This window comes from Oryzias latipes, chromosome 6, assembly GCF_002234675.1.
Source record: "Oryzias latipes chromosome 6, ASM223467v1".
NCBI lineage: Eukaryota > Metazoa > Chordata > Actinopteri > Beloniformes > Adrianichthyidae > Oryzias > Oryzias latipes.
The window spans coordinates 8,315,601-8,337,694 of record NC_019864.2 but is presented as its reverse complement, the minus strand read 5'-3'; the positions used below and the strand labels follow the sequence as shown (position 1 = coordinate 8,337,694).

The following is a 22,094-nucleotide window of genomic DNA, read 5'->3' as shown; positions in this document are numbered from 1 at the left end:
TTTAACCAATCAGCACTGGGCAAAAATCAAAACGCCTCTAACACGCGGAAGTCCTGTTGATTTTTACCAGATCGTGTTTTCATGATGTGAAAACATTTTGAGGTAAAATAGCACCTGCTCAGGTGTAGATTTTAGAAACTACAACGTCACAAAAGCACAAACTTACTTTGTTTGATAAATTAATTAAAACTGCCTTGCTTCACAGGAATATTTTAAAGCCACTTTCCGGTCACTTTAAAACACAACCACTGGCTGTGGTTTATCATCAACAAAAAGATTTCTATAACTGTTGAGGACTTTGTCTTTCTAAACGTTCTAAAGCTATGATTTCAGGCCAGTTTTTTTTCCCCACAGTAAAGATTTATGGTCTACACTCTCCCAGACCTTCTACCAGACTCTAAGCACTCCTCTGAGGATATTAATTGAACCATATCTAAATATGGACATTTCTGGATGAAGTAAATTAGCGTTGGACTACTTTCTAGGGTGATAACTGAGACACTGCACCACTGTCAGATCAAAACTTCTCTGAATGGTTTAAAATAATTGAACACGACTGGTGGTAATTGACTAAACATAGCTCTATAGTATATAATATGATTTATAATCACATTAGTAAAACTAAAAGTATCTGTGTTGGTCATTCAGACTGTTTTATATGCACACCCAGCAAAGTTATGTTATAAAAATGATCAAAACCAGATCTCTTCACAGTCGTCTTGAAATACAGTGTCCTCATTGCGCCAGCAGATGGCGTTACTGGGCAGTGCCAAATGCTTCAGTCTTTTCTTTTCTTTTTTGCTTCCTGTTTGTTGTTGTTAATCCACACACAATCCTAATGAATATAGAAGAATGTGTGTCTCATATTTCAAAAAAATTGAGTCAATTGATGCTGAGTAAAATGATGCAGTTACATCGTGAAAACGAAAAAACATTTCTGTTAATCCATTTTAATGGTCAAATTAGATATTTCTAACACGTTTACTAGAGAACTTTGTGAAAACGAAATTTTAAATACCATTTTATTTATCATTTTAATTAAGTGACAGAATGAGCAGTTTTGAAGAAGAAAAAGAAAAGGCCGATTGGCGGATTACGGATTGATTTTTAATTTTACTTTAGAGCACATGTGTCAAACTCAAGGCCCGGGGGCCAAATGTGGCCCGCCATGTCATTTTATGTGCCCTGCGAGAGCATAGAAGTTTTTAATTTCTTAGAATAAAAAATAAAAATTGGTGTGTATTTATTCATATCTAGGGGGAATTGGACTTGAAATATCTGATTGGACAACTATACATTAGGACTTAAACACTGTCCATATAACCTAACCTGACAGAATCAAATTTAAAAGGATTTATGCCAGAGCAACAAGGAAATATATGTTTTCTACGCAACTGTAATTATTGTTACTGTACTTTAAAAAGTTATAGTAAGTAAATAAATGAGTTATTTAACATTAAGGAGTAGTTACATTTATTTTTCATTACATTTAGTTACATGTATTAGTTATATCTGGCCCTTTGAGGACAGCCACTATGCTGATGTGGCCCTCAGTGAAAATGAGTTTGACACCCCTGCTTCAGAGTCAACGGACGCAGCTTTATTGTGAAAATGAAAAAGCATTTCCGGTACTGACTTTTTTTTATGAGACACATATGCTTCCAGAACTGATGTGCTGTGAATACAAAGAAAAAGTATATTATAAAACTACTATAATGAGAGGTCTAAAGTGCTGCAAGTGGAAAGAAAATATTAGTTAAACGCCACTAAATTGTTTAAATAAAGGTCATAAAATGGTTGAGTGACAAAATAAAAAGACAGTGAAAAAAATGGACAGGATGTTCAGGACAGTAAAAGCATCTCATATTTATGCAAATTTTGGTTTTAAAACTCATATATTTACGTGACAAATCAGATGCTCCTTTTGTGAGGACAATGATAGTAATCATGTCATGCCTTATGTTTGGTCATTCTTTCATTAGTACACAACTAATAATAATATATATATATATATATGTATATATATATATATATATATATATATATATATATATATATATATTTTTTTTTTTTTAAAGTGTAATTCTTTGTGTTTTAAATTTGGGCAATGCTTTTTTTTATCTGTTTCAATTCTTGACCTAAATTGTTTAGACCTTTTTTGTTCACAGCTGCAGCTCCACGGATGATCAGAGAGTTGAGCAGCGTGTTTCTCCCCAGACTGCTTTTCTCTTTTCTCATTGGTTGTTTACTGTGGGGGGAAACAACAGAGTGGAATCATGTAAAAGGTCATAAATCTGCATTATGTGAGGCTGCACAGTGTCTATTACTAATCGATGCTACAGAGATGTGCTGTTTGCAGCATCAAACCCTACTCCCTCCCCGTCAGAGCCTTCTCTCCTCTATAGAGGAGTTACCATGACAACCATTCTAGCTCCTCTGCCATATTTGGAGCAGGGAGAAGAAACGTTCACAGATTATGCCAGTGACATGCCATTAGAAGTGAAGGAGGAGAGAAAATCTTCCTGTATGTAGGACAGCTGCTTTTTTCCATCCAACCAGAGAGACAGATTTCCTCCGCCTTCCAGCACCTACACTCCACGTCTCAACACTGGAAGCCTTGTTGTGCCTTCAGCTGGCAGACTGAGACACTGGAAAAGCTGTTGTCTGTTTTACCACAACAGAAATTATTCATTCAGTCACATGAAGACAAAGCCCTGTTTTTCCGATGTTCTGCACTGCAAAGAAATTACTAACTTCATGCCTCTTGTAGTCAAACATATGTCCTACCTTACCTGGGCTTTTTTTAACAAACAAATTAAACATCAAAGTTTGTAATAGAAGTTATGAAAAGAGTCTTTATTCTAGTCCTAACATAGCATTGTAGTTTTAATCAGTCAAAATTGTCTTGTTTTAGTGCTTTTAGAGCCTAATATATTTGTTGGTGAGTTATTTCGAGTGATAACAACAGAATGTAATTGCAACAGAAAATAAAGACCTTTATGAATCAATCAGGTTCCATTTTTTTAATAGTGAAAATAACATACATAAGTTTACTGAATTAGTAAAGAAATCTTTAAAAAAATGATAATTACTTGAGATGATAAAGAATTGACCATAAATCCTTCATCACCTTTACGTAACCTAAGCCTCACTAATACATGTTCACTAGTCTATAGTGAAAGAATTTCCCTAATTGCCTTTGGATTCATATAAATTCACATAACATCCTATTTTTTACAGTTTTCACTCCATTTTCTCCCAAAGACATGCCATCAAACTGAGATCAGGACTGTGCAGATCAGTCAAGTTCTTCCACACTGATCGTTATCGTTATGAAGTATGCTTTGAGCACTGATGTGCAGTCATGATGGAACAGTAAGGATCCATTGAAAGTCTGTTCCCATAATGTTGGGAGCATAAACTTCTTCAAAAACCCTCGCTCTTCAGAAGCATCTAGTTACTTTAACTGGAACTACGGGACAAGGTCTATCTCTTAAAGAAAAACAAACCCATATCATTAACCCCCTCTGCCAACCTTAACTTAGTTTAGTGTCCAATCGCTGTGTTTCCCTGGTTTTAACACTGTGCACTTAACAACACATCGCTGGGATGTAGCTACATAGCCACGAAGAACCATCTGAGGAGAGTTTTGCTAATCCGAAGGACACATGAGGTTTGGAAGTTTGTAAAGATTGATACTTGAAAACTTTGGCGGAATCCCAGTAAAGGCTGTCTGTGGAAAATTAAGTGTGGAGGGAACTTTTAGCAATTGAATGTTTGATTGAGGTTCTTTTTAATTATATTTTCCAATTTCTGATTAGATTTAGCAGTTGGGGGTTTGAGTCTAACAGAGGTGGCTAAACTGTAGCTACATTGGTAACATGGTCACATAACACAACCAAAAATAGTCAAATTTAATTTTTCATAAATGCAGCATCTTTTGTTTTTGTTTTTTTTTAAGAAACAAACGGTTTTCTACCATCTTTGGTGCCGTTTTTTGAGGCTCCACCTCCAAACAAACCTTCCATCAGCAGTTTAACAGATGAAGTTGGTGTTTTGCTGGCATAAATGTGCCTGTGGTGCTGCTGCAGAATACAGATTATCCACTTTTTTTTTTGGTTTATAAAAACATACCCTGAAATTCACCAAACCACAGGGGTCAGACTGTGTCCAACAGTCATTTCAGCAGGACATACATGACTGTAGGGCATTTGGTCTTCTGAAGGAAAGATGGTGTTGGTTAGGAAATAATATTGTCAGCATCAACACAATCATCCCAGTCTGCTGAATGCTTCACTATTTCTGAGATAAACCGTATGGAAACTGAGAGGCTGCAGGATCGTCCCTTTAAGTGATAACTTTTTCCAAACATAGTTTCTTGGATTTGTGTCCATAAAATGAGCTCTCTCTTCAATGTAATCTCTAGACAGACGACATTGCTTTTCAAATAAAAGTAGAATCTATAACCTGCATTTACATTATTGCTCCACAAGCATTAGGGAGTGTGGGTGCCGGCGATTGGGTTGAGGCTTGATAAACGGTTGTTCACCTATCAAAACAAGTTACATGAATGTAAAAAACAAGTTTTCAGTTCAGTACAATCAAAACTCACCTTTTAGTGTGCTTCTTGATCTGGTGAACTCAGCAGCGTTCTGGACTCATAAGCATTGAACATCACCTGGGTGGTTCATGAACCAGAATCTTATGAACCACATTACACCAAAAGAACCTCTCTTTCCCACCCATTGAGATCCCAGATCTTCAGAATCCACTTCAAGCTTTTAAATTTAGAACCAAAGTTTTATTCTTTTGTTGCTTTTGGTGAATTCAGGTTGAAAATGCCACAGTGTTTGTTTGTTTGTTGGTTGTTTATCTATGACTGTTAGTACATGTTGCCAAGTTTCTAATGGATTCTCTCATTGGCCGAAAATGTACACATAAAAAACTTTAACTCTAGATCATTGATTGTATAGGGACTGGACTGAGGGAGTGTGATGTTACTCATAGAGTTTTACTGGCTTACTTCCAGCTCCAGCAAAGTGAAGCCAATTCTGTTGCTATGTTTTCACAATATGTTGCCCTGTTGGAGCTAGATGACAGTGATTTGTCTGAGTCAACATTACTATGGCAACTATTGTCGCCAATCAGGAGTGAGCATGCTCAAAGTTGCCTCCCGCCCCACTGAATCAAGGGGAGTGAACTTTGAGGTGGGGTCAGCGGGATTTTATTGACATCTGATTGGTCAGTTTATAACTTGAATAATTTGTGACAAAGAAAAAAAAATCTGAAAAGAAATTAGGATTACCTGTTAAATAAGGTATCAGAGCAAAAATGGTTATTCAGACAAATAGAATGAATGAGTAACAGCTGTTTATTTCTCCATAGAAGTCTAAGGAATTTTGACTTCTTGGAGCCAGAAGGTACTTTGTCTAGGTCTAATATTTGTAGCAGTTCCCAACAGTAAATGCATGCGAACAAGGAACTGTTACGTAACACATCACACTTTCTTTGTTTAATGCCAATCTAGATTTACAGGGCCTCGAACATTTATGATAAAGAAAAGCCTTTTAATAAATGACCGCTGTGAAGTCCTGCCAAATATAAAACTACGTTCTAATTTTGATCAAAAAGAGGCACTATTATTCATTTTTTACTGTATTTACTCATTTAATTGGCTTGTTGGTTTTCATTTATGTCTTGAAGTGTCAAAGATGTGGTCAATGGAAAACTCAAGGCAGAACCGGAATGCAACAACTTTCTAAACAGAGTTTTGTTTTGCCTCATTGTCACATGGCACCAGGGGAGCTGTTTAAAATCATGACCTGAAAGCTTAGTCTCCATGGTTACCCAAAGCTTGTACTTATTATTGTGAAATCCTTTTGAATGCCAGAGAAATAATTGAATCCGGCTCATATAAAAACGCGACACTCCACCGACCAACAAAGAGCAGACTGAGGAGGCATTGTTAAATAGATGATATCTTTAATAATAAAAGACATGACAGATTGACATTCAGTAATAGCTCCTACAATATTGCTTCATAAGCTTCTGGTTCAGACTCGAACTTTGTTTATGAGTTAGAACATTTTATTTCATCACCTGTACTTTACCATTCACAAAATCCTATTTTGGAAGGTAATTCTACATTCAAACCCATTCAAAATGGAGAAAATAAATTCTCTACGTATAGTGCACTATGGAGAAAAAAACGAAAAATGGAAAGATTATATAAACACCAGATATTAACCATGAGGGAAGGTAGGAGACAGGCTGCGTGCAGACATGCAGCGGGACGTGGATGAGGCAGGGTAAAGCTGGGGTTTAGTGGGAAAAGGACTTGTCTGGAGCAAAGCAGTAGATATTGTTTGGCCAAGCAGAGGAGTCAATCATGACCACCACAACATTTCTGCCAACAAACCACTGTTGTCTCTCAGGAGTCAGATTAGGATCTGAGCTCTAACATTCTGCAGCTCCAACTGAATTCAATTGAACAACCACTACAAATAACATTTAGATTAAATTATAGATTATATTATTGAACAGGAAGGTGTGATTAGGTATAGTAGTAAATGAGAGGAACGCATAGATATTTAGGTATCTATGACAGACAGTGGGGTATCTGTGCACGTGTGTTCAGAGGTCTGTGTGCAAAGATGGGGGGATTAGTGTCTACTTGAACTGCTTAATGGGTGGGGGCACCTTGATGTCCTGGCCTTTCTCCAGCTTCTTCTCACACTCAACAAGGTAGTTGACTCCATCAATCACTGTCTGCACCAGCTGGACCTGAAAGGGCAGCACAATTTGGGGTTTGGATCTTCACATGGGAAACCATCTATGAGAGTTTAGCAGCCCTAACATGAATACAACTCACACGTAACCCTCAGTGTATATGCACAGAAAATATGAATACAGGATTTTATAATATTTCCTTGTTTACAACATATTGTAAACAATTGTAATTCACAATCAGTGTACAGTCCTTTATACAGAACGTTGCCAAAAGTAAATAGATGCTGTCGGACATTTTAGCTTAGCTTCCTTTAAGGGCCTTTTTGTGCATGGTAGTAACCGTGGTACAGTTAGCTTTCCCCGGTACGATGACCATTTTCTTCATGAAAAGAGGAAAGCTGTTGTTTTTTTTTTCTTTGGATAAACCTGACTTTCTAAGATGGATTTGTCTTAAGTTTTTTTTTTTTTTATGTTTACTCTAATGTAAAAAGGTAATCGGCTTTGCTGCAGTTGGGTTTTTGAGAGCACATCGTTGTGACAGAGTCTGCAGACACAAAGCAACTGAATGAAAATGTATGTGATGTAAAACAGCAACACACTTGTACTATATAGATAGCTTTGGAAGTATCATTTCACTTTGTTTTTAATCGGTTCAGACAGACAGTAATCCTTTGGAATAAAAACGTCACTTATTAAAGTGTCAAAATGCTAATTTGTTGAATTTATTTAGACAATTTTTTTTTTTTACATGGCAGCATTGCATCATATCCAGCTGGTTTCAAGTCCTCTTAGCAGCTGTTATTGTCACAATTTGAGCTTGCACTTTGTGACCGTGGAAGCCAGAAAAAGGGGCAATAACTAAGGCAATTAGTAAAGAGGCATTAAATGTGTCATTTATGCTTACAACATGACCTAAAAGTGGATGAAAAATTGGGTGACTTATATCTAGTCCTTGCAGATGTTTACACTGCATTTGTTGTTAAGCCTAAACCAAGTTAAAAACTGCAGCTTCTCATTCAATACAGCTTGAGTTTCTGTATGTTCTGAACAGGGCTGCCTACCTCAGAATGTCCGAGGCGGTCCAGGTTGGAAATGTCAAACACGCCACCCACAGCGGCGGTGTCCACTCCACCAGTGCCTCGCTTCTGAAGACGCAAGTTGTCCAGGATTTTACTAAAGCGAGGATCCTGTGAAGCAACAGAAGGAAGACATTTAAAATAACTTAGTTCAAGCAGGTGTGAACTTAAACTAAACACAGGTTCTTATCTAATCTCTGATTACAAACTGCAGGTTAACTTGATGTGCAAATATCTTCTGTAAATAACAGAAGGATATACTACACTGTAGTCAGTTTGTTGTACATTTTCTAGTTCGACAAAGAGCAGTAAAATAACGTTTTTGTGAAGAAAATGATATAAAAGCAGAGTTTGATTGAAATAGTTACTTTGCTCAACAAGGGGAGTTTGACATGGACCCCAGCCCTGAGGCCTGTGCCCAGGTTGGAAGGGCAGGTGAGGATGTAACCCAGCCTCTCATTCCACATGAACTCCCATCCTCTCTCCTGGATCAGACGCTCCACCTGACAAACAGACATAGTCTCTTTTTTATTAAACAAACTGGTAAATGTTTTCTTGAACTCAGACTGGAAAGTGATTTAAGGATTTGAACACATGAAGGCCTTTCCACATTATAAGTTAGGTTCGTACCTTACTCTAAAAACAGGCACGTGTTTCACCTGCATGAGTTGTACTTCTGTCTATAAACTTTAAGTAGGATGAAGACTAGTTTTTGCAATTTTTACTTTACAGAAGTATAATTATAATTAAGAAAACTTTTATTTCTGTGCAGGCAGCAGTCTTACCTCCTTGAGACCTCTGCAGAACCGCTCAAAGACTCTCTTCATGTTGCCTCCTTTCTCCATGGAGATGACCCTGGTGTGATCTTCCTCATTGACCCAAATCAAGAACGTCTTCTCGTTGTTGTGCCTGAACAGACAGGAAGCATTTTTGTGTTGTGAGGGGCTAGGGCCTCTGTTCCATTCAAAAGCTGATGATTGTTTGTGAGGTCAGGGTGGTCACTGCAGCACAGCTGTAATATAAAATCAGCAAAAAGCAAAACTGATCAATCGGTTTCTTCTATTTTGGGATACGTTACAAAGTTTGTTTCTTCTGGAGGTCTCTGAAGTACTATTACTGAAACAATTTGAGAATAAAACCTGCTTCACTCTTGGCTCCAAGAGTAACTATATTCTTCACTGAGTCAAAAATTAACACAGTTAAAATCATTGCTTACCATTGTTATTTTGTTATACAATAGATTTGGGCCACCCAAAAGTTATGACCGACTCCAACAAAAATAGTGTTTTGGGTGTTTTTAGTTCTTGTAGAATTTGTCTAATAATAGAGGCCAAATATAAAAAAAATGTGAGTATTTCTTTATTCAAATGATTGGAAGTCAGCAGCAGACAAAATGCATATAATATGCATTATATTATATGGATTAAAGTTGATCATTTTTTACTCACATACAGTAGGTGGTAAGGTTATTAAACAATTGAAATGGTGTCATAATATTTTATGTTTTTTTTTAATTTTACAAATACTTTGAATAATAAATGTCAACTTCTCATTACTGCCTTAAAACGAAATCCCCTCGTCATTCTGACCAATTTATGAATTTGTGTCAAATCCCAGTATAACATTAATACACATCTCATGACATGAGCTTGATATCCCAACATTTAAAAAACCTGAACCCAAATTTTTTTAATAATCTCAGTAATTTAAGATCATAAGAACACATGTCTGTCAAAAGTGATAAGAGAAGGCACAAAGAACAGAGCTGCAACTGGGTCGGGGTTCATTTTGTCATCCACTTATACAAGAAGTGACACATGATTAAACAAACATATATTTCCATTTAGCTGATGGGAAAGTCTGTCAGTGACTGCTGAGCAACAGAGAAAACAAGTTCACCTGAAAGAGGAGACAGAGGATAAAGTAAAGGTGAATTATTTAGAAGAGCTATGCTAATACAAAGTTACAAAGAAGGTGATGGATTTCAGTTGGCTGAAACTTTGAATTAGGTTATTTGCAGGCACGTGTGCTGAAGCAGCATTATCTGGTTTACTGATGCACTCCAGCCACAGCTCAGCACCAGAGACAAGAACTGCTGACCTAGCATTCATAACTGTTTTAAACAAAGATTGTTTTTCTGTCTATAAAGTCCTACATTGATGTGCTAAATCAAACAGAGTAATAACCCTTGTGCTAACCTAGGCACTTTAACGTTGGGAGTTGGGTCATCTAGACCCCACTAGACAGTGCTCTGAACCTTTTTTCTTCAATGATTTGTGATCTTCACTGGTGTCCATGGATTACATGAAATCTTTCCACCTTTATCCACCTTTGTCATGGTAGGGAGAACAGGTCAAAGTAAGGATGGGGTCATCTAAGATAGCACAAGGGTTAAGAATGTTAATAAAATCATGTCGAAAACTAACAATGCTTTGATCAAACTGGATAGTGGGGATCTTAGTGGAGGATCTGTTGTTGAAAAACATTAATATCATTTATTAAAATGTTTGTATATCTAATAAATGTATAAGGTTCAGAATATTGCAAAAGGTTTTCTGTCAATCATTTCAAAAAGTGATAGTCTTGTATCTATAGCTGATGATGATTATCATGGCTAATATGTAATGAAAACCTAGTATAAAATCTTCAATTTCATTGTCCAAGTGGTCAGTGACAATAAAGGCATATCTTATCTACAATATTGCGAAAAAATGTAACATTGGAAACTCTAAACCACCCTAAGGTTACTGAAAATACCTGAGAGGCTTCATGGACCTCTACATGATCTCTTAATGTGGGTCAATAGGCTCCATAATCATACGCAGACTGCTGACTTGACAGACGTCCAGAAGATGGTCAACGTCCTTATACAAGGAGAGCAGGCTACAAACGGCCTTTGCTAAACAAGCTGGTCGTACACAAAAACTACACAAAAGACTGAGTGGAAGGAAGAAGTGAGGTATGATAAGGAGCTCCAGCAATACAGATAATCACCGTCTCATAAAGTAAAGGAAAATTTCGCTTAGTAAATCAAAGTCTCAGAGTTTGGAGGAAGAGTGGAGAAGCAAAGAATTCCCATTTCTTGAAGTCAAATGGAAAGTTATGTCCAGTTATGATTTGGGGTGCCATGCCATGTGCTGTTTTCTGAGGTTTACAGGCAAAGCAAACATCTATCAGAAAATTCTATGCTATTATTGCAGACAAACTGTATGAGAACACAGACTTTGTTTACCAGTTAAGTACTGAGCACAAAGACAGGAACATACATTTCCAAATCCTGATATTTGTGTGTAAACCTTCTTTTTAATAGGCCTGATTTGATATTCTGATTTTCTAAGACACGATATTTTAGATTTTAAAATTCATAGACAATTTTCATCTAAATCACAAGAAATAAAGCCCTGACATTTCAGAAATAAATGTGTTTGTAATCATTCTGTTGAACAAGAGAATGAAAGTTAAATGCTGCAGGGTTGGAGGCCACTGTGCTCATTTAGCTGTCTGGTACTAATCCGCATTAAACCCATTGCCCTTTAATTTACTGTACATGATGCAAAAAACATCAGTTTTGTTACATTGAGCTTGACCATTAGGTATGTTAGGAAAATTCACAGCTGTAAGAGTTGCTTCTCTGACTAAATTAAGATGGAGGGTAAAACTGTAACCAAAATAACACATGAACCCAAATAACTTGGCCTTAAACGGCAAAACAAAGACCGCCTTAATACTATTGCTTCAATGGAAAGATCTGACCTAGTCAAAACAAAAGAAGCATACATAAGTCTATTCTTTTTATCAGACAAATGAAAAGATAAAGATGTAGTTTACCTTGACATGTTTCAATTGCTCGGTTGATAAAAAGAAAACATGCATGCATGAAAGGCATAAAGAACTTGATATTTCTAAAACAACACAAGAACGACCTTCATGGGTGAAACAGTGGAAGTGGAAAAGTTCAAGCAAGGGCAAGTTTAAGCCTTCTGCCAAGTGTACAGTTCTGTCTACCCTGACTGTTTTAAGCAGCCTTCTAATAAATGAAACGCATTCAGGAAAAAGTTCAATAACCACTAATAATGCAGGCTTAAAACCCTGAGAAGGAGCCGGGAATTCCTCAGCAGAAAATCTCTGTAAGTATTGATAACTTCTGTTGAGTTGTTTCTAATACCCACTCACCAAATACCACGAGCATCTGGCCAATCACGAGCCATGCCTGCACATGTCAGGAGGGGGGACACTGGCTTGTCAAACAAGAAATGGTCCTAAAACAAAAACACAACTTTTAGGAAACCGCCAGTTACATTTCTGTTTATTCAAAGTCAATAAATTAGCCTGTAGATTAGTAGCTTACACTCTTTACCTAATATTATCCCAGTTTTTCACATCATTTTTCTAAGGATTATGATGTACAGCGGAAGGAGAAAGGACCATGGGGTTATGACTACTTTTATCTAGTCAATCTTTCTCATTGTGAAAAAAAAATGCCCACAGTACACCCACTTCCTATCCCATGAGATAAAACTGTTTACATTGTCTCCACTGCCCTTTTTGGGATTTTGTGGTTAAATACAGGAAAGGACTAAATCTTGTAAATCATGTGCAAAAACTCTTTTTTTAAATATACTGTATACTTTCTTTTTTTAAACCAACTTTTTTCGGTTTTTTACTTTGAAATAAGCATAGAAGTAAAATAAGCTCAGTGAAAAGGACTTTACCTTACATGTGAATAATATTTGGTACATTTTAACTCCATGAATGTCGTAAAACTGCATTTTGTGTGCACAACTTACATCAATGAGCTGCTGCTGTTCCTTCTCTGTCATTTGGGTCAGACTGTAGTATCTCCCAGTCAAATCTCCCTTGAGACCAGATAGGGCATCTATCACCACCCTTTCCACTTCTCTACGCTCTGCCCGAGTGCAGGCGGGGGGCAGACTGAGCCCCCGGATGCTGCGGCCTGTCCTCACTCTGGATGACAACACATAGCGTTCATCAAACTGCCCCGAATGGATCTGGAACAAAGAAACAAGGCAAATGTTCAATGCAAGCAGACTGAAGATGTTATTTTTGACTTCAGTGGATTTCCTAAATAAGGAAACGTTCACCACAATTGAATGGAATTTTTATTTATAATTGAAAACTTTTTAAAACTTTAAGGCTTGATTAATAGCTTCTTAACACAAATATTGAGTTTCTCTCCATAAAACTAACATTCAAAATGCTCTTTTTCCAAGTTCACGCCATGTTTTACTGTGAAAAACTTGTTTCACTGGCAGTTTTATTTGCTTTTTACAAGCAGTTTATCTGGTTCTACACATGAAAATGTTCAACATTTAATGTGTTGGTCTAAAGCTAGTAGTTTAACTTGTAATTTTGCTATTCAGCCTTCTATTAGTGTATTTGACTGAAACACTTTTATACCTTTACCTAAAAAATAAAATCTGTCATCAAACAATAGACATAAAAAACCTTGTCATAAAAAACAAATATTTTGGGTTCATGTAAAGTGGTATATCTAAAAAATATCTACAGACCAGTTTGCTTTTAATAATTCAAAACCACTTGTGCTATCCTAGGCATTTTAACATTGGGAGTTGGGTCATCTAGACCCACTAGACAGTGTGTTGAACCTTTTTTCTTCAATGATTTGTGATCTTCACTGGTGTCCATGGATTATATGAAATCTTTCCACCTTTATCCACCTTTGTCATAGTAGGGAGAACAGGTCAATGTAAAGATCGGGTCATCTGGACCCCATAGGATAGCACAAGGGTTAAAACATGATATTAAGAATCACCTGCTAAATGTGAAGTCTTCCTTTGCACATGTGTAGCTTTTAGAGTTATGCTTAGACAAAAGCCCAGCTTTAATAAAATGTGTACTTTAAATCAGAAATGTATGAGTGCGTTCAGAAAAGAGATGGATTTAAATTAAAAGTGAGGTTGATAGAATGTGTATGTAAATAGAATCTTTTTCTTTTTTTAACAAAAAACATGTATTTCACATTTGTCGCTACTTGAAGACGTAGTTTAATTTTGTACCAATGTGGTAAATCTTGCTTAATCAAGGGAGTGCGTCATGTGGGTGTGAGAAAGAGTTATTGCAACACTGGTGTTATTATAGTCACGGCATTCTGCTTATTAAAGGAAAAATAAATCCCGCCTCCAAACCAACCCTCCAACAGTGTGAAGTGGAAACAAAGGAATAAAACTGCCAAAGTAACCAGTTTGTAAACAGCATATTGACAGGAAGTAGAAAACTAAAATCACAGATAAAAACTACCACGCAATTTATAAACTAGATCATTGTCAAAAAGATTAATGAAGGCTAGAGTAGTTGTCACTACTCACTACATAGTGCAATATATAGTGCATTTGCCAAAGGAGGACCGCAGAAGGTGGAAAAGGAGGAAATGCTGCTACGTAGTCCTGAGAAGCTGTGTAAAATCATCAGGAGTGCACCACCATCACAAAGCCCTCTCCTCTGCCGCTAACACAAAGCTACAAGCCTGGCCGCACTGCTCCTAGCATGAGTCTCTTAGCAGCCGGACACACGGAGATGACACTGACGTCATCGCCCCGCCTCCCCTCTGGAAATGCTAAGTCGAAATGAATTATGCGACAATGTTCGCAGGGTGGATGTGAAAACGCAAATGCAATCCCCTCTTTGCATTTTCGTTTTAATTATGACACACAATAAGCGTTTTTTAAGTAGAATATATATTATGATTATATTATATTCGTTTTTTCCGGAATCCGTTTTTTTTAGGAGTTTTTCCTTACCGAGAAGGAGGGTCTAAGGGCAGGGATGCCAGTTTAGTTTAGTCAGTTTGTTAGTTCAATTGAGTATTTTCCCGATTGAATTCTATGTATTCATGATCAGGGCTCCAGACTGCGACCATTTGGTCGCATTTTGCAACCAAAATGTGAGAGTGTGCGACTGAATTTTACATCCAGTCGCACATGCGCGACCAGTAAATTTTCTCCCCCACCCTCCATATTTTTTTATACATTAAACGTGGAAGGGGCACGTCAATGATCAATGAAATAATCAATGAGACGCGAGCGCACACGCACGCAGGCAGACACACACACTCGCGCACATACTCATGAAATGCGAGCACACACTTGCGTGATGCCGTCTGTGAGGCGGCCACTGCGTGTGACAAGAATAGGGAAAGCCACTGTAAGTGGCTAAATGCGTGGAGGGGGAGGGGCTAGAGATAATCGAGCGCGCGTAAACATCTGTGGGAAGGAAACGGAGACAAATATCATCACAACCTGATATGTGCGTCTGAGCTATGAGTAAGCGAACTATTGATTCGTTCTTCCGACCTGCGGCTAGTGTACCAGTGCCAGAACTACAGCAGGGCTCTCAAACTCGCGGCTCGCGGGCTATGTCCGAGATGATATTTTGCGGCCCCCGCCTTAATATGAAAGTTTAATGTTACTGCAGCCCGCCAGTTTTAATGAATGACACTTTTTCATTGTCGTGCACGGAGATGACCAACCAATCACAGTGGAGTAAATGACAGGGCTTGAAAACAGGAAACCTGACAGCCCCCTCCCTCCCCGGACCACATTAAGGAGTTCCTTACTTTCCTTTTTTAGAACGTATCTATTCGCTCGAAATATTCTACATACATGCAGTCCGCGCTGAACTTTTCTCTGGGCCCCACAAACCCGGAGGAAGGTTTAGGTTTTGGTTACACTTACGGCGGCGCATCACGGTTTATGCACGGCCGTTACGGCAGCACACCGCTCCCGCGGGAGATGGTCAGCTGAGGAGAATAAATGTCCCACACCTACATGCGTGACAGCTAACGAGGCTTGAACTTTAAACACGTGCGAGCAACAACAACATTAGTTTTAGACACACTGAAAATACGTGGGGAAAATGCAACGATAGACGTGTTTGAGATGAACCAGCACCTCACCTGGATCGTTGGGGAGACCAGGCCGGGGGGGGGGGGGGGGGGGGCTGTGATATGAAGGGGAATCTGCAACAAGACTGAAGGACGACAGGAAGTTGGAGTTGTCCTTAACATTCAATTTAGTTTTAATATTCTTCTCCCCCTTAGTATGATCTGTGTTATTATATATTTTATGATTATTTTAATGTTTTGTGATGTATGTAGCCTTTTTTTAATGAATTGGTATTTGAAATTATTTTAATTAATCACTTAACTACAAAAACCATCAGGACACATGTCCCATAATGCATTGTTTTGTAGTCTGTAGGGCAGCTTTCAGTCAGTTCAGTTTTCAGCTGTGTCCGGGTAGGTGTGCCCCTTTCTCCCACCCCTTTCTTGCGATATTTTTGTGATGATTGACAGTTGATGTTGGAGCAAAAACAAAAATATATGTCTCACACCAGGTGATCTGCGCAGCGTTGAGTTCACCTGGGTGATCTCAAACACGCTTATTGTGCATCTTGGCTGCACCTATTTGGTGTCACAAAGATAAATTTCCATCCGTTTTCTTTACTTATTTGTACTGTCATGACAGCGATGCTTTTGTCAGTTTACCTTCTTGTTGCATCTTCAAAAGTGCAGAATAAAATGTGACACTGAATTTGAAACAGCACATTGTAATTTCTGCATCTATTATTAAAGTATTTATTAGTAATACAGTGGAAATGAGTAGATTTGGTTTGCATGTTGATTTATGGTATGCGCCCCTAAATTTTCTGGTTGTGCCCCTAAAATTTTCAGTTAGGGGCCACTGTGCTCCTAGTGAAAAAAGTTAGTCTGGAGCCCTGATGATCCTTTTAATTTTATGTTTCACTTTTTCAATTACTGATACGAAGTCCATCGAGACGACTGTTGTTGGGAATTGGGGCTATACAAATAAAATTGAATTAAATTATCATTTTAATTACCGTAAGTGACAGAATAAGCAGTGTTGAAGTAGAAAAGGAAAATGCATTTGGAAGGATTGCTTTTTTATTTTAATTATGAGTTATTTGATGCAGCTTCATTTTGAAAATTAAAAAGCATTTCTGTTAATCCATTTTAATTGTCAAATTAGAAGTTACTAAATTAATTTTGCTACACATTTAACAGAGAACTTTTTGAAAATAAAATGTCAAATACCATTTTAATTATCATTTTAATTAAGTGACAGAATAAGCAGTGTTGAAGAAGAAAATTAAAAAGCATTTTAGCAGATTACTTTTTCATTTTAATTTTGAGTCAAAAAATGCAGCTTCATTTTGAAAATGAAAAAGAATTTCTGGGTTTGACTTTTATTTGTAATTATGCTACAGAATCGCTTCCATAGAAATGTATCCCACAATGCATTGAGTTTAAACTATTTTTATAATATATAAATATATATATAATATTATATTTTATAAACCACCATTCATAAATAGTCCATGTAAAATGCTTGTATTTATTAGATTTTAACTTCGTGAAATCGTTGACATCATATTTGCCGTAAAAAAACAAAATAAATAAAGTGCCCTTGAAAATCCAGGGCATTAGATAGTCCGGCACTATATAGTTTTTCAGTTGTTAGGGAGTAGAAGGGAATTCAGACACAGCCTTAGGTTTTAACCGTGGCGTCAGGCGTACCTGATTAAGGCCATCATTAGTCTCTGCAGTAGCCTGATAATGGCAGTCATCAAAGGCAGGTTTGTTTGAGCAGGGTGGGACTAAAAAATGCAGGACTGTTTTCTCAGAGGACAAGGGGCTGGGAAGCACTCCATTAAACTATTCTAAATTAGTCTCTTCCTGGCAGAGATTGGCCGTACCTTACTAGCATCTAGGTCAGTGGGATGTTTCATGGTGCGGGGGTCGTAACCATTGTGCCTCTCTGTGATGACAGGGTCCAACAGATCTCCAAATACCTACAATAGACAAAGCATTCAACAATCAACAGGTAAACTAACTTAAGTGAATGTGCTGTTATTTATCATTGTGCACTGCTATTCTTCAACCCCACATAGCTGAACAGTGCTGACAAAACAAATAAATCAGGCTTTGTACAAAAGACTTGCCCTAACTTGAACTGGGTATGCAATTTTTGGGCTGCACAAAAAATGGGAGTACTGACTGTAAGTGAAAACTTCAAAATTGTGTAATATTTACATGTTTAACTTCTAGTATACGTTGAAACTTTAGTGAAATGTAAATCTTTCAATAGATGAAGACTATAGACAAATATTTACTAAAAGGATGTTGATCAATAGTTTTACAGGAAGGGTATGACTCATAGTTCTGTGTATTTGCAGAATGTTTTCTACATTTATAAACTGTTTTTAAATAGCTTTTCTTGTTTAGGCTTAACATTAGATTTAAAAAAAAGGGACACTGAAATTATTTTTGCAATAAATACATAATTGGAAAAGGGATTTCTTTCCCTCCAAACTATAGAACTACATGGACTGAAAGGTTATATGATCTCACACCTCATATGACTCCTCGTCTCCTGCAACCATGCCAACTGTCTTGATGAATGGGTGCCCGGGGTTGTCCACACCTGTCTGGATGGCTTGGTCCAATGTGAAACCGTTGGGAGTGGCTTTATCACAAAGCTTGGCATAGATAGCAGGGGTCAGGTGACTTGCCATGCAGTTGTTGTGTTTGCGCAGGTCAGGATACTCTGCACTGCAAAGAAAAAGGAAGATAAGCCAGTGCTGCATTTTTCACTACTTAGCTTTATTTTAGTAGCTTAGCATAGCTTCCAACTATGGCACCATAGTGCAGACTAAATGACATCACTCTGTCTATCTCAGAGCTTAAATCCATCTAATAAATGTCTCCCATGCAAAGCTAGGAAAATAGAATTGCTTCTGGACAATATGTGGATGTTTGTTTTGCATAAAAAAGCCACGTGTCCTACATGGGGTACTGAACTATTTTAATATCTCAGGAAGGGAATTCAAATAAGTACCTGCAGAGATCCTAAAACAAGAGAATAAAGTCTAATTTGGATTCAAGCTTAAATATCTTACTCTAATCTTATTTGCACAAAAACATTTCTTAACAGGAATTTATTCCATGTGCACGATGAAACATTTAAGTGATTGATAATTAATAACTGATCATTTGGATCAAGGAAAAGGAAGCTCTCGTCTCAAAACAAAAAGACCCTGGTTGGAATCCTGGCATGGTCCTTTCTGTTTCCACGTTCTCCTCATGCATGAGTGGGTTTTCTCTGAGCACTGAATTTCTTCCCACAGTTCAAACACGTGTTTCGTAGGTCATTCAATGAATTTAAGTTGTCCCTTGGATATGAATGTTTTGTGTGGATGTGTTTCTCTGTGTTGCCCTGTGATGGACTGGTAAACTGTCCAAACTGAAACCCACCTTCACCCAACAGTAGCTGTGTAGGCTCCAGGAACCCCATGTCCCCAAACAAAACGAGAATAAAGCAGGTTTAGAAAATGGACAAATGATCAGATTTCTGTTGACCGTTCCATGTTAAAGCCTGCAGATTGTTAGATCAGTTTCTCCTAATCAGCTTTGACTGTCAAACAGCAGATAATGAAATTTCGCCACATTATAATACCAAGGGGTAAAGTATAATGGCAATGCCAGCTGGATTGGGTAACAAATGGTTTACAAAGCATGTGAGATTTTTAGGTATTGGTTGGCCAAAAAAAAGTAATCAGTGACAATGCAGCACAATAGAAAGTCTTGAGAAAACACATGTTCATGGCTGCAACGCACATAATTAGATTTGATTCTCAATACCAATTTATAATAAATATATTCAAAACAATATGGGACACCTTGGTTGGTAAGGTGAGCGGCTACCATCCAGGAATGGATGGAATCCAGGGTTCGATTCCTGGAGGGGAATTGACAAAGGTAATGGGGTAATTACCATATCAATAGTAAGCAATTAACATCACTCAGTGAGGGCCCTTGGGCAAGGCCCCCGACACTACTGCCTACAAGCATGAATGTGCATGAATGTGAATGAATGATCGTGCACATGACCGGTGACGGTCAGAGGGGCCGTAGCCGCGAACTGGCAGCCACGCCTCTGTCAGTCTGCCCCAGGGCCGCTGCAGCTACAACAGTAGTAAGTATGAATGAATAGGTGAATGAATAATGGACACAATGGAAGTGCTTTGAGCGTCTGGAAAAGCGCAGATAAATCCAATGCATTATCATTGTTATTATTATTAAAATGGAAGTTTTCCTGTGTTTTTCCGCCATAAAATCCAATAAGTAATGTGTTCTTGTATATATTCTACTAGGGGTATAACTATTTCTTTTCACAACGATTTGATTCATATCCTAATTTGAAGTTGCTGATACGATTCATAGTTGATATTTATTTCATTTTTAATGATCCGATTTCATCCAATTCACTGACCTAAAATGGATCCAGGACTTTTTTAGCCAAAACTTCAACCAGTGTTACAGAGATAAATACCTGGTACTGAACAGTGCAGGAGTGCAGGAGAAGTTTTCCAGATTTATTGTGTTTCTTGCAAGATAATCAAGTGTAAATTAAACGTATGTCCAAACAAACTAGTAAACAAGAATCAGTGACAAATTCATTCACATTTGAGTTTCCTAAAGTTCAGACCGCTGTTCTTTCTCCACATTCAAATAATCAAAAGGGAACATTACTAGAACTTTCTAGCACACTGTGTGGTCACATGACTTTGCTAAATTCAATGTGTTTCCATACATTGGACTGGAATGACAGTGTGATCAGTTTTTGCTGTCATTACATGTGTGTTGTCCGCTGTCATGCACTTGGTCGTTTTTACATTATAGTAAAATAAACTAACCATGCCTCAAGGGAGATGCTATTTACCAAGATCAATTATAATTGATTTGTTTAATTTTAAAATGCTTTTTTAATAGCTAATCTGGTTGGATAGTTATACCCCTGTTAAACAAAGAGGTAAGTCCAAACACGCAACAAAAGTCCTTGTTATAACACTTGGCAAAAAGAAGTCCAGATTAAATGTGTACTTTGACTTTTCATTGTAAGCCGTAAACAGTGTTGGTGGTGTGATTGTTTTATGACGTGATAATTGAGCAGCAGCTAATGTTCTACTAATCTTAATACAGTATTCTGGCTTTACAGTGCAGGCAAGTGTGCATTGGGGCACGTACGCAACCGTACACACACAGCCCTCAGGATTTCACTCTTTAATACTGCAATGACTGCACAGTCTCCACACTAAAAAACACCATCACTTCTGTTCTGCTTGTGGAAATCTTCTCAAGCGTGTATTTTTTCTAACTTTACCTTTATGTTTTTGGGACTTTTTCTTCATCTCAAGAAATTAGACTTTTTCAATAAGTAAAATGAAGTATTATCTTCAGTAAAGTTCCTTTTTCTATTACAGTCATTTGAACTTGAAAATATTATATGTGTCACTCTTCAGGCCTGAGTTAAAATAGTCATTCATTCAGTGATGAACCCTTGACTGGTAATTTTTTAAAATTTAGGAACTGACTATTTGCTCATAATTTTAGGGCGGAGTTATAGTTACGGTTAAAATACGTCCAGGCAATGAAGCAACCTGCAACATGACTTTCCATCAGTTTGTGCTGGTTGCACGTGAGAAGAACATTTGCCTTTCAATTAAGATGACCGTCTACTAGTTATGAGCCAAACACGAACCCCCAAAACTGTTATATTTTCATTGAGATTCATGAAGAATTATTTCAAATAGATGTTCAAGATGTATATATTTTGTTTATAATGTGCATATTTGGTCAATGAGCATCAACTGCAATTAGCTTAAAATGTAACACAAAACCAAGATTAAAGGATTTTGGACAAATAAAGGAAGTGACAGCATTAAATCGATAAAATTAAATAAAAATCAATCCAGTTAAGTGATAGAATTAGAATTAGTGTAAATAAAAGGGTAGGAAAATAGTACCTTGCGGGGTATATCCTGCGGACCGGTACTCCGCCGGCGCTGACATGCTCCCGTTTGAAGAGAAAAGCGGCCGTTATGGAGCCCCCCGCCACCACCGAGAGGATTCCAACGTTACGCTTGGAGGACAGGATTCTGGTGAAGCTGCTGGCCATTTTTTCTTTTTTCAAAATTATTTTCCTTCGCAAGTGTTTAAAATGAAAGGTCCGACTTCCGTAATCGTGCAAAGACGGCACAGGTAGGAGTGAGATGGGAGCGTCAGTGATGGAGTGCCTCTGAAGGAATTACAAGGAGAAGGGCTTAACGGGGTCGTCAAGGTAACAGACATGGACGACGACACAGGAACTCTACCTTTCAAAATAAAAAGCAGATTCACCAAAAGCAGCGAAACCTTTATATTACTTTTGGCGATTAAATTAAAGAGTTAGC

At 37.6% G+C, this 22,094-nt stretch overlaps 1 protein-coding gene across 1 annotated transcript; it reads right to left on the bottom strand.

Annotated features, from left to right (window-relative positions):
* Positions 1-5,962: 5,962 nt before the first annotated feature.
* LOC101164721 (creatine kinase U-type, mitochondrial) lies at positions 5,963-21,982 on the bottom strand. Its single transcript, XM_004069406.4, has 9 exons — positions 21,669-21,982; positions 18,216-18,414; positions 17,559-17,654; positions 12,593-12,814; positions 11,979-12,064; positions 8,591-8,714; positions 8,174-8,308; positions 7,791-7,916; positions 5,963-6,783 (listed from the first exon to the last, which is right to left on the bottom strand). The coding sequence occupies exons 1-9, from the start codon at positions 21,818-21,820 to the stop codon at positions 6,670-6,672; spliced, it is 1,254 nt and encodes a 417-aa protein (XP_004069454.3). The 5' UTR covers positions 21,821-21,982; the 3' UTR covers positions 5,963-6,669.
* Positions 21,983-22,094: the final 112 nt, after the last annotated feature.

Excerpts from the sequence above, each read along its gene's own strand:
- LOC101164721 (XM_004069406.4), bottom strand. The coding sequence starts at position 21,820 with ATGGCCAGCAGCTTCACCAGAATCCTGTCCTCCAAGCGTAACGTTGGA. Across the intron at positions 17,655-18,215 it reads GAGACGAGGAGTCATATGAG|GTATTTGGAGATCTGTTGGA; the intron begins GTGTGAGATCAT and ends TGTCTATTGTAG. Across the intron at positions 7,917-8,173 it reads AACTCCCCTTGTTGAGCAAA|GATCCTCGCTTTAGTAAAAT; the intron begins GTAACTATTTCA and ends GTTGCTTCACAG.